Below are 14,846 nucleotides of genomic sequence, written 5' to 3'. Positions count from 1 at the left end.
CATTCATTCATCCATGCATTCATTCACTCAGTCAACAGTTAATGAGCACTGTTTGTGGTGCCATGCTCTGTGCTAGGCTCTGAGGACTCAGTAAATTTCCTGTTCTCAGAGAAGGAAGCATTGTGATCTGTATTGAGCATCAGACAGTTTATTCTGACAGCAGTCTGTATAATGAGAGGAGAGATTAGAGGCAAGGGAACATTAGAAATTAATGTAGTTGTCCAACTATGAGAAAATGAGGGTAGTATGATAATTCCCCCCAAAATTAAAAATAGAATTACCGGCCAGGTGCGGTGGCTTATGCCTGTAATCCCAGCACTTCGGGAGGCAAAGGCGGGCAGATCACGAGGTCAGGAGTTTGAGACCAGCCTGGCCAACATAGTGAAACCCCATCTCTACTAAAAATAAAAATAAAAATTAGCTGGCATTGGTGGTGGGCACCTGTAATCCCAGCTACTTGGGATGCTGAGGCAGGAGAATCGCTTGAACCCAGGAGTTGGAGGTTGCACTGAGCCGAGATCGCACCACTGCACTCCAGCCCAGGTGACAGTGTGAGACTTCTTTAAACAAAAAAAAAAAAATTGAATTACCATATGACCTAGCAGTTTCACTTCTGGGTATATACCCAAAATAATTGAAAGCAGAGTCTCAAAAAGATATTTGCATATCCTTGTTCATAGCAGCAGTACTCACAATAGCCAAAAGGAGGAAGCAACCAGGTGTCTATGGAAGAAGAATGGATAAGCAAAATGTGGTATATACGTACAATGGAATATCATTCAGCCTCAAAAAGGAAGAAAAGTCTGACCCATGCTACAACATGGATGAATGTTGAGGATGTTATGCTAAGTAAAATAAGCCAGCCACAAAAAGGATAAATATGGAATGATTCTATATGAGGTATGTAGAGTAGTCAGATTCATAGAGACAGAACATGGGATGGTGATTGCCAGGTGCTGGAGAGAGGAAACAGAGGTTGTTTAGTGGGTACAGTTTCAGTTTTGCGAGCTGAAAAGCATTCTGTGATGGATGGTGGTAATGGTTGCACAGCATTGTGAGTGCACTTAATGCCACTGAACTGTACGCTTGAAATGGTTAAGATGGCAATTTTTATGTTTTCTTTGCCACAACTAAAAATAATAGAAAAAGAGAGAAATTGAGGATCTAAATTTGGCTACTGGAACTAGAAGAGCCACGTGGACCTTCACAATTAACTGGTTGTGGATGCTAAGTGAGGTGGACAAGTCCATGGAGACAGTGAGATTTCAAGCCCAGGTTATTTTAGTTTATCGTGTTTTTTTATAAGTTTCTTGTAGGAAAGACCAGTATAGTTGGAGAGATATTGTCATAATCTCTAAAATTTTGAGTCTAAGGTGCTGGCAGAACTTTTATGTGGATGTGTGCCGTAGTTAATTGGAATGCTGGTATTGAGCTCAAAAGGAATCATGATGAGAGAGAATTTGAAGAGTTGCCTATATAGAGGTGCTGGTTAAAACTGAGCAAATGAACGAGATTTCTGTGATGGACGTGGGTGGGAGGAGAGAAGTTGGATAAAGATGAGAAAATGAAAAACAGAAGCAACAGTTAGAGAGCTGGGAGAGGAAATGATGCTTCAGTGTCCTGGCAGCTAAGAGAGCCAAAGTGGTCTGGTGTGCCTGAAGTTGCAAAGAGATAGAAGAGATCTAGGATAAGAGCTGGATTTTTATTTCAAGTCGCTGTACTTTGCAATCTGGATGGTTCAGTGACCTTTAAGAGAGCAGTTTTAGTAAGGTGGCATGGAAAACCAGCATTTTATAGAGTATATACATGTTAAGCTTGGCTGGACAAAGCCAGCTGGATTGAATGGGTAGAGAAATAGATTAAGAAAGCTAATGATGAAGCCATGACAGTTATCTAGGCACAAGATGACAAGCTTTCAGATGGTTAAGAGTAGGGATGGGCCGAAACATCGTTAAAGAATCATTCTGAAAGTGAAAACAATGGGACTCAGTTATTGAAGGAAAAGGAACAGCCAAATCTAATTTCACACTTTGAAGCCTTGAGTTGGCATGTAGTGACGTTATTCCCATATAGAGAAATGGGAAGAGAATGTGATTTAGAGGAACGATGAATTAATTTTGAATATTTCAAAAACCAGTTATAGTGAAGCATTTCTGTAGAAATGTGCAAATTGGAAATATGGAAAATATTCCATGAGGAATTGGTAATGCTGATAGAAGAGATTAAAAGAATGGTACAGCACACTTGGGTTTGTCACAAAGAGGTTTTGGTTTAACTAATGGAAAGGTTGTTATTTTCATCCATTATAAATCAGCACAAGTCTATGCTGTGAATTAAAGTAGGTGTGAATCAGGAATGATTTGCAATAAAAATTATTCACATAGACAGCAGAATTCCTTCATTTCTTTGTTGGTCTGATTTTGGCAAAGGCTTGAAGTTTTCAGGATGATGATTTTTAAGTCCTATAATTTGTTTTTATTTAAAATGAAGGATTTTATTTTAAAAAGTTATCTCTAGCCTTGTAGTGGATATAGAATGAATCAGTAAGATAATTTACAGACATTGTCATCTAATTTTAAAATAATTAAAATACAATTTTAGAAAATTTTTGTAATTTATTATGAAGTTAAAAATTAAGTTGGTCTAAATTCTTTATTCTGTATGTAGGTCACTAAAGTTGTTTGCCTGTGGCTCTCTTTTCTAAATATTTTGTAAGATGCAACTGAAGGATCACTTCCTAAAAGCTGTTTGAACACCAGCCAGTAAAGGGACCAACAACTAAAAAACATGTTCGTAGCAGCTGCTTTATGTCACAGTGATTATTTTAAACAGATAAAGAAAAGGCCTGACGTTCTATGTTACCACAAATATGTAAAAAACTAGGTCAGTACTTAAAAATATAGTACAGTTTTTAAAAGTATACAGTTATATTTTCATAAACAATTTCATATCTTTAAAATGGAAAGAGCTGATAGAAGAAGAGAGTCTAAAATAGTGACATCCAAGTTAATGAAGTTTTATTACAGTTTCAAAAACAAACACTATTATATGTATTCTTTTTTAGCATAATTTTTTAGTGTGCCAAACATATTTCGACCTGTAAGGCAGAGTGTTACAAGCAAGTCTGGCCATGATTCTGTACTTTCCCTTCAGCAACTGTAATAATAAAGCTTTGCAAAAGTGAACCTTCTGTGCTAGATGTCATAATAGTGTCTAATTCAATACTAACCCAGGTCATACCCTGGAAAATAAACAACTTCTTTTATCTTTTTAATAGCATCTGAAACCAGATGCTCTAGATATTCTGGAAAAATGATTTAATTCCACAGATGGTATATCCTAAATATTAAATGAAACATCTGATAACTTTCAAGAGTTTCTAATGAGTATTGACATTTGATTATGCAATGTATTTACTTTATATCTATTTATGTGATGTGTTTGCTTTCCTATAGAAGAGTAAGCCTCCCAACCCACCAGCCTTTATCTTCATGATTGATGTTTCATATAGTAACATAAAGAATGGACTTGTCAAGCTCATATGTGAAGAACTGAAGACCATGCTGGAAAAAATTCCAAAGTAAGGCAACCGTCATTCTTTTTACAACTTATACATTATTGCCTAATTAATTTATTGGCCAGAAGATAAGTGCTGAATGACCAATTGATTTTTTTTGCTAATGAGGACATTGGGTAATTAGTCATAAATCAAACAGCATCATTGTTTTGAGTCCTTAGAAAGTTAGAGTGATTTTTGTACAAAGCAAAAGAAACAAACTGATAAAAAGAAATGCTATGGTAAAGAACTTTCAAAGTACATTATAAATTATAAGAAGAATCCCAACAGTGTGGTAGGAAAGACTTTGGATGTGTTATTCACTTTTCAAAGCATTGATTTTCCAATGGAAACTAGTAGTTGCTGAGCATGGCAGAGTTCGAAGGGATGACAGGAAACTGAACTGTTGTCTTATGGCAGAGATGGTAGATTTTTAAGCAGTTTCCTTTTGCCCTTATGATAAGCTGTCCAACCCATTTGCAGCTTTACTGCCTCTGTGTCCTGTAACTTAACAGCCTGAGGTGCACCACATTCCTTGCCATTGCAAGAGAGAGGGCAGCAAGGAAAGGTGAAAAACTAATTCTAATAGCTAACAGATGAACATACCTTAGACCTTACTCAAGACTTCAGACTGTGCTTTAAAAAGGCTGTTGGGCATATTACCTGCTTTAATACAAAGAAGTAAATCAAACTGATGGCAGTCTTACCATAAGAAATATAAAGTTACACACATACACAGCCCAAAACAAATTTCAGGAGAGAAAAAACAACCAGATTTGTTTTGAAAAATAAAGAGGAAAAAATGTATCTTGGCTTGAATAAAAGCTTTTAAGAGCGGTATTTGGAAACTAGCATGGAATAACTAGCACTATCCTTTTATTTTTCTCTCTTATTGCCTCTCCTAAAACTAATATCAAATGTGGCTATTTTAAAATTATCTTATTATAAAAACTAGTTGTTTAAGATGAGGAATAACATCTAGTAAGGAGATTCATGAGCAGGGAGAATGCCATCCCTCATGCGAGGAAATATGAACAGGCTGGGAAATGTTGTCTGTAACCTAGTCCCTACGTGTCCCACCCCCAACCTGTCTCCCTGAACATCAACAATCTTTGTTCTGGAAAAGGATGTTTTTCTGGAGGGTGGGTTGTTGGCTTCAGCCCTTAGAGCTCTATGAATCTTTGGGTGCCCATTCCTCTGTATTCTTTGCACATATGACTGGTGCTTTGGGAGATGTGAGGCTCAGACAAATGAACTCTGGACCTCCCAGGAGTGGTTTTTGTTTGTATCTGTGAAGCTGAAGTCATAATATTTTCGAAGATGGTTTGGAAAAGCAGTGGGGATGTTTAAAAAACACCGAGGCAATTTCAAACTAAATTCTAAAATGAAGAATGAGCTGGGAGCAAGTTGAAGATGGTGGCATAAGAAAGGCGTCTGATGCCTGCAGATGTGTTTGTGACTGTAGGTTCCCTTACCCTATTCTTAAGGAAACTTGAGAAGTATGGATTTTCTGCTGAATATGATGTATTTTATTACAGAACTCTCTCATGGGGTTGGTTTAATCTGAATTTGAACTTGATTAGCATGAAAGAAAACTACTCTAATTGCTGGAAATGGTCTTTCTCTCTTTTCCTTCTCTCAAACTGGTTCAACTTAGGCTAATCTATTATCCTAGACAGTTACTTCACCAGTCCCTTGTTCCTTATCAACGCTGGTGATATGAAGCTAATAGCCTGTTGATATAAGTTATGAAATCACACTCTTTCCTTTGGTGTCATTATAACTTTATGTACCATTGGAGCACAGATGTGTGACTTTGGCAAAAGATAGGAGGAAAAAATAAAGATACTGTTGGTTATTCTCTGCCACTATTCCGATCTCTCTTTTAAAAGATTTTATTCAAGCCAATTACCTTTTTCTACTTTATCTTTTAAAACAAATCTGGTTGTTTCTTCTCCCCTGAAATTTATTTTGGGCTGTGCATATGTGTAACTTTATTTTTTTTAAGGTAAGATTGTCATCAATTTGATCTACTTGCCAAACAGCTTTTTAAAAAGCACAGTCTGAAGTCTTGATTAACATCTTAGAGTGTGTTAATCTCTTAGCTGATCTTTTGAAAAAGGAAGGCCTCATTCTTTACTATTTAACTTTGAATTTATACCTTTGGCCTCTCAAGGTCGCCAGACTTTTCTGACTTCTCTGGAACAGGAAAGAAAAGATTTGAAATGTTTCATCTGTTATTCAGATCAAGCTCTTTAGTTATTTTGCCTTTTTTTTTTTGTCTTTGTTTTTAATGCTGCTGTAACTAAAATATTCCAAATGCTTGATCTTAAAATTTTCTGGTTCATCTAGTTACCAATGTCTTCAGTATTGCTCTGTCAGGTTCATTCCATTAAAATGATGATGGGGCAAGCACTGAGAGAAGTAATCATTGAAAAAAAGAACATCAACGTATTAGTCTTTATGAAATCTCTTATATAACTTCACAAAACATGTCTAGAATTAATAGGAAGGAGAGGCTGAAAATTAGTTTTCTTCTGGATATGATTTAATAAGGCAGTTATACCGTTAAAGAAAATTTTAGGACAGTTCTGTTTCTCAAACAAAAAAAAGTTCCCATGGAGACCAGTACTAATATTTTGCAATAATGTAGGATGTTCTGATTAGATGCTTTTAAAAAATGTTAATTTAGATCTTAAGTGAACCCTGTGAATCCCAGGATACTCCTTTCCCGTCACTTGAAAATGTCCAAATCCAATGGGAAATAGTAATCTAGTTTTTCCTCTGTAGATTTTCTTTTATGTCTTTTGCCTTAGTTGATTCTAAATTAACTATTAAAAGAGAATAAAAGCCCTTTGTGATTTGCTGGGATATTTTTCACCTAATGTCATAAAAAGTTTTACTGGGAAATGGGAGCTTAACTAGTGGTGTGCTGGTAAGCTCTCAAAAAAATAAAGCCTTAATTTGTAGTGTTAGCTCAATCCATGGTGTCAGTGCTTCTAGCCAGGCTGGTTCTAAACTATCAGGGTGACATCACTAAACTGGAGTTGGGAAGAAGTGTATACTATTGGGTTATCAGTTGGGGCTCTAACTTGACATCCCAAATCCAGTTTTTCACCATCATGATAATCATCCTCAGTTAAATATCGAATTCCCCACATTGTACTCGACCCTCAGGGGACAGATAACATAAGCTTTGGGTCCTGTCCTTTATTAGCATGCAGTCAAGGACTTGTGACTAAAAGGTACCTTATGCTAAGAGCCCAATGAGAATGATTTATAAGTGTTTGGAAGAGGAAATGACTTCTAATTGGTAGCATCGGGGAGATTTCACAGAGGAGGAAGAATTTGCACTTGGTTTTGAAGAGTAAGATTCAAATGAATCGGGTGGGGGTTGGGGTGAGTATGGATGCAGTATAGCATAGTGGTTAGTTGCATAAAGTTGCACCATTTAGGATAATTGAGGTGTGTGTGAGTGTCTGTTGTATGTGTAGTTAGAAAGAATAGGGATTCTCATTTCTGAAAGCTTTGCAAGTGTCCAGAATATAAACAGTTTCCAAGTGCTTTTGCAAGGGATTATGAGAATCTATTTAAACTGCCCAGTGAAGAACAAATAACCTCAGTTGAAGTGAAGGAAGTAGAGAAGAAAACACAGTTCAGAGTCAGTACCTTATCAGCCTGTACTCTGTTGACATATCAAAGAAATTGGTAAGTCTGCAGCAGAATCAGCAATTTGAACTTGAGATACTTCCATCTAGATACTTCCATTTTCCTCTCCCTTGTACTCGAGTAACTCTTTAGGCCGTATGCAAAATTTAGAAGCTGGGCAAACCAGGTTCCTTTTCAAAAAAGTTGTCCTTTAATCAAAATAAGTTATGCTGACATCTAATGGTCAAAGAAAGTGGCATGTATGTTTTGTGTCTTTTCTTTAACCATTGAGCACTATGTAATATTCTCCATTGAAAATTGGTAAGAGCATCAATAGTATCTACGTGTTTTCTTTTAGGGGAGACAAAAATAGACTGTACAATGCACTCAACAAACATGAAACTAAGTTTAGACCATGAAATTCTGAAGGTACTCACTATAGACTATAGACTGGAACGAGAACATTCATGCCTTTATACTTACAGGAATACTAAGGCCTCGTTTTGGAATTCCTTAAAAAAAAAAAGCTACTTTTTGTTACAGTTTTAGAGCTTTGGAGCTTTTTAGTGCTTTGCCATGACCATCATAAATGCTCACCTAATAACAAGTACACTGTCATTTTATAAATGTAACTTATTTTATATATTTATATTATGTGTTTATAAGGTATATAGTTCCCCAAATCTAGCCTATTTTCTGTTGAGATTCTCTGATATGTAAGAAAAGAATCAGAGAAGAGGAGCAAGTGTTTTCTCAATAAAAGCAGCTGTCCTGTTAGTAATATGAGTGTGGCTTCCTCATCCCTTGCTTCAAATATTCCATTTGTTCTTCTGACCTTCTGGTGACTTTTGAGAGAGCCTTGTTTACAAGGAATGTAAGAAGCCTAGCTTATTCATGAAAAAAGCATTATTGTTTTCTATAGATTGAAAATAAATATGTTACAGAAATATGAACAAGTGTTTACTTGATTTTTACCTAGAATTTTGAGGATTTTTTTCCTTATCAGTTTGTTTATTTTTGTAATAACTCCTATCCCCCATTGCCGTGACTAGTATTGTTTACACTTGGTAACAGAAAGTAAGACAAAAACTTTAAACATGTTTTTATGTATTTTATAGAAGACACACTTACTGAATTTCAGATAGAAACCTCCTTTTCATCTAAATTTATAAAGCATCTCAAACACTTTTTTTTTTCCTTACAGGGAAGAGCAAGAAGAGACGTCTGCAATTCGAGTGGGTTTTATCACGTATAACAAAGTTCTCCATTTCTTTAATGTGAAGAGTAATCTGGCCCAGCCTCAGATGATGGTGGTGACTGATGTTGGAGAAGTCTTTGTTCCTTTGTTGGATGGTTTCCTTGTCAACTATCAAGAATCCCAATCTGTGATTCATAAGTAAATATCACGTGTTTTATAATTTAAAAGTAAATCAGGTGTCTGTCTTTAATTGCACTGTGTTTTGATTCAATCATACATTGTTTTATCATTAGCAAGGGGGTTTCAAGACACAGATTATAAAACTCTATCATTTATGTTAAGTCTGTCTTTTTAAAATATAGACCAGTATCTAAGAGATTTTTAAATATAGACCAGTATCTAAGAATTTTTAAAATGCTCACATTCAGCCCTATTGGTTCTTCCTCTTTTTCTGGAAAGGTATCGCAAGGGAGCTATTTCCTATATATGGATGAATGTATTCAATGATGATGGTAATAACTGAAGATGTAGCCACTGTTCCAAGAATTTATGGTCTAAGAGATCAGTATTGCAGTGAATAGAAAAAATATCTACAAAGAATGATTTTGTAAATGTTCCATTCAAATCATAGATTTTGGTGCCAAGCCACGCTAAGATATCATTTCCTAAGGAAAAATTACCTATAGGTGTTGGTGTCAAATAAATACCATATGTGTTTAGGCTTGAAATGTCAGTGATTTATTGCTTGAAGTTTATTAAAATATGCTCAACATTTCAAACCTTTTGCTTATTCATGTCTTATAGTTTGTTGGACCAGATTCCAGACATGTTTGCAGACTCTAATGAAAATGAGACTGTCTTTGCTCCTGTCATCCAGGCTGGCATGGAAGCACTAAAGGTGAGAAGAAGCCACTTCTAATTGCTAGTAAATAAATTTTAAAAACAGAGAGACAAAAAATAAGAAAGTTTCATTTATGAAAGAAAAGACAGTCTTCATTAAAACGTGGGTCACTAGAGGCTATTCCAAACTTCCACTCAAATCTCAGGAGGAAATGACCAAAACCACAGATTGCTCCCAGTGTGTCCATTCCAGCACTGTTAGCATCTGAGCAACTCATTTTGCCAGGATTTCCAGTTTAGCTCCTCCCTCTGGCTTTTATATGAACTTTATATGGTCTATTTTAAAATTAGTCCAACAATATCAGAACTACCAGATTCCCATATCACCCTCCCCAGCCATGGGATTTTCAAACATGACAGGCCAAGGCCTTGTGACAGTCAGTGACAGAGATGTGAATGCTGATTGCCAGAAGTAGATGAGAGGTTGGCCATGTCTCCAGTTGGGAAGCTGAGTCCAAAATGACTCTGATCATTCTCATAGTAATGAAGACAGTAAACTGAAGAAGCCATAATGATTAAAAAGCACTCACTCTCACGCCTGTAATCCCAGCACTTTGGGAGGCTGAGGCAGGCAGACCACCTGAAATTGGGAGTTTGAGTCCAGCCTGACCAACATGGAGAAACCCCGTCTCTACTAAAAATACAAAATTAGCCATGCGTGGTGGCACATACCTGTAATCCCAGCTACTTGGGAGGCTGAGGTGGGAGAATCGCTTGAACCCAGGAGGTAGAGGTTGTGGTGAGCCAAGATTGTGCCATTGCACTCCAGCCTGGGCAACAAGAGCAAAACTACATCTCAAAAAAAAAAAAAAAAAAAAGAAGCCCTCACTCTAAAGCATCATTATTACCTTAACACAAGAGTCAAACCACTTTGGCCCTGACAGCTAGTTTCTAAAATTAATTTTAAAATGTTGTTATTAAAGTTAAATTTAAATTAACTTTTAACATAAAATGCTTAGTAATAATAACAAAAACAGCAACAACTGTATTACAGAACTGAGTTTATGAAACACTTCCCACATAATTTTATATCTAAATGTATAACTTGGTTCTAAGACAGTGATTCTTGCTTGGGTTTTTTTAATCTGCAAGAGTATTCATTTATGGGATCAAAGACTATTGTGGATATCACTCAAAAAGTCTCAGAATATATGTCAATTTAACATAAAATTAATAACATATATTATAAAGCAACTTGAAGATATTAAGGCTCACCTAACAGAAGCAAACAAATAATAATTGGTTGGTCTTCAGAAAGAAAGGAATTTGTTTTATTCCACGTTACTACAAACAAATATCTTCTATTTCAGTTTGAAAGGGTTGTTTTTGTTCTTCTCTCCTCCAGTAAGGTATCTAGAAATCCATATGTAAATGTTCCTGTACACAATAAGTCATACATCACCCTACAAGTCTTTCTACTCTAAGAAGTTAGGACTGGGAATAATATTACATTCATGGATTTGTGTGTAAAAGGAAGGATGAGTAGATATTCATTAGCTAATATTTCACCAATTAAGAGAGCATAGTAGAGTTGTACAGCCAAGGTTCCACAGGATCTGAGTGTAGAGTTCCAGCTCAACCCCATATTTCATTTCTAAAAGGGAGCAATGCTATCTTACAACAATGGTTTCCACATTGGCAGTCCACAAGAGGTCTAGAGACTGCTTGGCAGCTTAGAAAGAAAAAATATATAAAGCAAATTGTGTACATGCATTCTATGTATCTGAAATTTGATACTAATTATGATGCATTATGAAAATCACTATGTTCTTAATAGCCGTGTTCTCCAAGGTTGCTCATGCAGTACAACGACTGCAGCAATCAGTATAGTCAGCCATCAGCCAGTTTACTAGAGTCCAACTCATTTCAGCCGATGTGATATATCTTCATATCTTTTGCATCTTATTTTTTGTTATATTTGCAATTTTATTGTTATAGTAATACATATTTTTACCTTGACATTTAAAAATGAGAAGAAACTAATATCTAAATATATAACAACTCAGGATAACTTCATAAATACAAACTTAATGAGTAGTATAATAGTGTTCTTACAAAGTAGAATGAACTATCTTTATAAAAGGTAAATAACTCTTTATAAATAGATAAGGAACTATCTTTACAAAGTGACACTGTTGGACGTAATGTCAATGGCAGTTACTGCTGTCCCTGCTGGCAAAGTAAACATTGTTCTCCCCAATGCCAGTTTCATGCAGAGGCTGCGTGATGCTCCACTGCTGTCCCTGCCCCTAGGCTGCTTACAGTGTGCTGGAAGAGATGTAACTCTGTAATACAAAACATAATGTTCATTGGTTATATTTTTTTTAAATGGGGTGGGAGAAGGGCAAAGAGTAACTTTGGAAAGCCCAGGACTGTGGCTGGTCAGCCAGATAACTCAGGATATTCTGCCCAGAAGACCAGAGATGAGAGTCTCATCCCCTGTGCGCAGGGAGTAGAAATGGAAAGAACATAAAGTGAAAGCTTTCTTATTGTGTATTCAAGTGAAAACATTTCAGAACAGTACTCCCCTATTTGAATTATAGCTTTATTTTCTATCAGCTAGATGCCAAGTAAAATCTATATATAATCAGTAGTAGTAAACTTCTTGAAGCAAACAGAGTAGACAAAAACTAACCAAAAATTGTGCTAATTTGTCATGAAGATAAACAGCAACTGTTTGGAAAGTTCTTATGCGTCCTTTTGAAAAGTCCTTGAAATATCCAGCTAAAGGCTTCAGTGCACTCTTTTCTGTTGTAAATGCTTCCATGTCCACAGCATCTTGTACTCATAGCATTTTTTTCCCCACATAGTCTTTCAAAATCTGCATTTATTTCAAAATCTGACCTTCATAACTCAACTATACATGAATTGCTGGCATTGTCTTTTAACTTGGCCAAAGAACAGTTTTCTGAGTTAGCTATTATTTCCACCATAAAATTGGGGGTAAGATTTGGCAAAAAAAAAAAAGAAGAAAAAAAAATTGGAAGAAAATGGCCTTTAGTGGTTATGCTTAAAATACATGATGAATTGGGGGGAATTTATCTGTAAATTATCCATAATACGTACCTAAGTGTGATTGCAGGGGAATGCATCACAAACAATGCTCCTTGCACAAAGGTTTATGGAGCACCATAGAATGGAAGGTGGTAGTCTCAATGGGGGTTGGAGAAACACAAAATCAAGGTCCTTCCTTTTCAGGGAGCCCTTGATCTACAGGAGAAGACAGTAGGATACTTAAAGTTGTGATACAAATGTCATTAATTCTAGGATAGTCTTTTCTATTAAAAAAAAAAGCAGGTAGAGATAATAAGCTCTGCCGAGGGTGTTAATAACTTGTCTCTCAGAGGAAAGGGTGTCAGAGCTGAATTTCAGACTATGAGTTCTCCAAGCCAGCCTCTCTCAACCTGTTTTCTGCCATGTTAAGAATGATATATGGCATTCATTCATTCTGTATGACTCGCTCCTATAGGCAGAGTCAGGCTTTGGTGAAAACATAAATTTTTGTAGGGAATAGAACATTTAATACATAGGAGCTTTATCTTTTATTAATTTGCTACTTATAAAAGACTATATAATTGTGTGTTTATGAAATTATGGATCTAGAATTAACCATTTTATAAGGAAAAAGTAAATATGACTTTTAAACAATATAGACCTTTTTTCCTAGTGGGCCCTGATTTTTTTTTCCCTCAGAGTTTTACTGTAGGTAATTTTCTTTTTCTTTGAGATGGAGTCTAATTCTGTCACCCAGGGTGGAGTGCAGTGGCATGATCTCGGCTCACTGCAACCTCCACCTCCCAGGTTCAAGCAATGCTCCTGCCTCACCCTCCCAAGTAGCTGGGACTACAGATGTGTGCCACCACACCCCGGCTAATTTTTTGTATTTTTAGTAGAGATGGGGTTTCACCGTGTTAGGCAGGATGATCTTGATCTCCTGACCTTGTGATCTGCCAGCCTGGGCCTCCCAAAGTGCTGGGATTACAGGCCTGAGCCACCACGCCCGGCCTACTATAGGTAATATTAACAAGACAATCAAGTATGTTTAATTATGATTAATACTGTGTACTGGATGATGGAATTCTCCCAACAATATTTTGTGTAGTTTAATGTATTGCCTGTGTCATGGGATAATTGAGAATTAGAGAAGTTAAATAATTTGTCCAATGTCATTTGGATAATAAAATGGCTGATTCTGATCATGGCAGGTGGGACCCATGTTCTTTACTGCTATAGTATAAAACGGCAATATTAATATGAGTAGAGAATGTCTAAATGAATAGAATTTTTGACAGTGAATGCCTTAGGGGAATTGGGTGGGCCAGGCAAGAAAAGTTGAGGAGAAGGTAGACTTTTTTTTAAAGCTTTATACCCTCTTTGATATTTGAATTTTTTAAAAATTATTTTTATAATAATAAAAGCTACAGGCCTGGGCATGGTGGCTTACACCTGTAATCCCAGCACTTTGGGAGACCAAGGTGGGCGGATCCCCTGAGGTTGGGAGTTCGAGACCAGCCTGACCAACATGGAGAAGCCCCATCTCTACTAAAAATACAAAATTAGCTGGGCGTGGTGGCGCATGTCTGTAATCCCAGTTACTTGGGAGGCTGAGGCAGAAGAATCGCTTGAACCCAGGAGGCAGAGGTTGTGGTGAACTGAGATCACACCATTGCACTCCACCCTGGGGCAACAAGAGCAAAACTTCATCTCAAAAAAAAAAAAAAAAAAGCTACAGAAATGATAAATTCACAGTCATAGAATTTCAGAGTTTTCCACATGCTTAACATTTTATAATCAATATTACTGTAAATTTTACTCTGATTTGGTCATTGGAGCTCATGTGTCTTTACTGGCCAAAACCTTGCTAGTCTCTTTCTCCTATGCAGCATACATATACCTGTAGATTCGTACATGTGCTTCTTCATTTATCCTTGTGTTCTTATTAATGCTGCATCTATCACTAATTTTCGGTGGAAGACATATGCAACAATAAGATCACAGCACACAAATTTTTGCTCACTACTGGCCATAGCAGAGACAAGACAGCAGGCCCCAGGTTACACCCCTTCTCAGTGTGTCAGCTGTGTCTTCACCTCTCTGACCCACTCCACAGAGCTTAGAATGTCACTCACTGAGAGAGACATTGGGACAGGACTGACCTTGAATTCTCTCTTTGTTTTTAAGAGAGCTATTCACAAACCTAAGTACCTTATTATTAGTAGCACTTACTGCACATCTCGCAACTGAGCCAGGCACACTGTGCCTTTGCAAATAACAGCTGCAGGCAGAGAGCTGGAGAAATGGATTCCAGGCCAAGGGAACAGAATGTGCACAGATATGGAGGTGTGTAAAGCATGTGGTGTATCCCAGGAAAGCAAGAAGCTTGTGTGGCTAAAACTTCCAGTGCAAGCAGATGTCAGGGGTAAAGACATGTTGGAAATAAGACTGGAAAGATAGATTCAGACTCAACTTCAAAGGGCCTTTGAAGCTATCATTTACTGTTTGTGTGACCTGGGGCAAATTGGATGAGTCTCAGTTTTCCTGTTC

General features: G+C 36.7%; 1 protein-coding gene across 12 annotated transcripts in view; it reads left to right on the top strand.

Annotated features, from left to right (window-relative positions):
- Nucleotides 1–14,846, top strand: part of SEC24D (SEC24 homolog D, COPII coat complex component) — a 115,522-nt gene that overhangs the window by 77,080 nt on the left and 23,596 nt on the right. For all 12 annotated transcript variants that reach the window (XM_054683841.1, XM_016952109.2, XM_016952111.3 and 9 more), the window contains 3 exons: nt 3,456–3,580; nt 8,409–8,600; nt 9,207–9,300. In XM_054683841.1, coding sequence (XP_054539816.1) covers nt 3,456–3,580; nt 8,409–8,600; nt 9,207–9,300 — 411 coding nt within the window. The remainder of the gene's footprint in view (nt 1–3,455; nt 3,581–8,408; nt 8,601–9,206; nt 9,301–14,846) is intronic.

Source organism: Pan troglodytes, chromosome 3 (genome assembly GCF_028858775.2).
Source record: "Pan troglodytes isolate AG18354 chromosome 3, NHGRI_mPanTro3-v2.0_pri, whole genome shotgun sequence".
NCBI classification, from domain to species: Eukaryota; Metazoa; Chordata; class Mammalia; order Primates; family Hominidae; genus Pan; species Pan troglodytes.
This window is presented reverse-complemented; position numbering and strand designations above follow the sequence as displayed.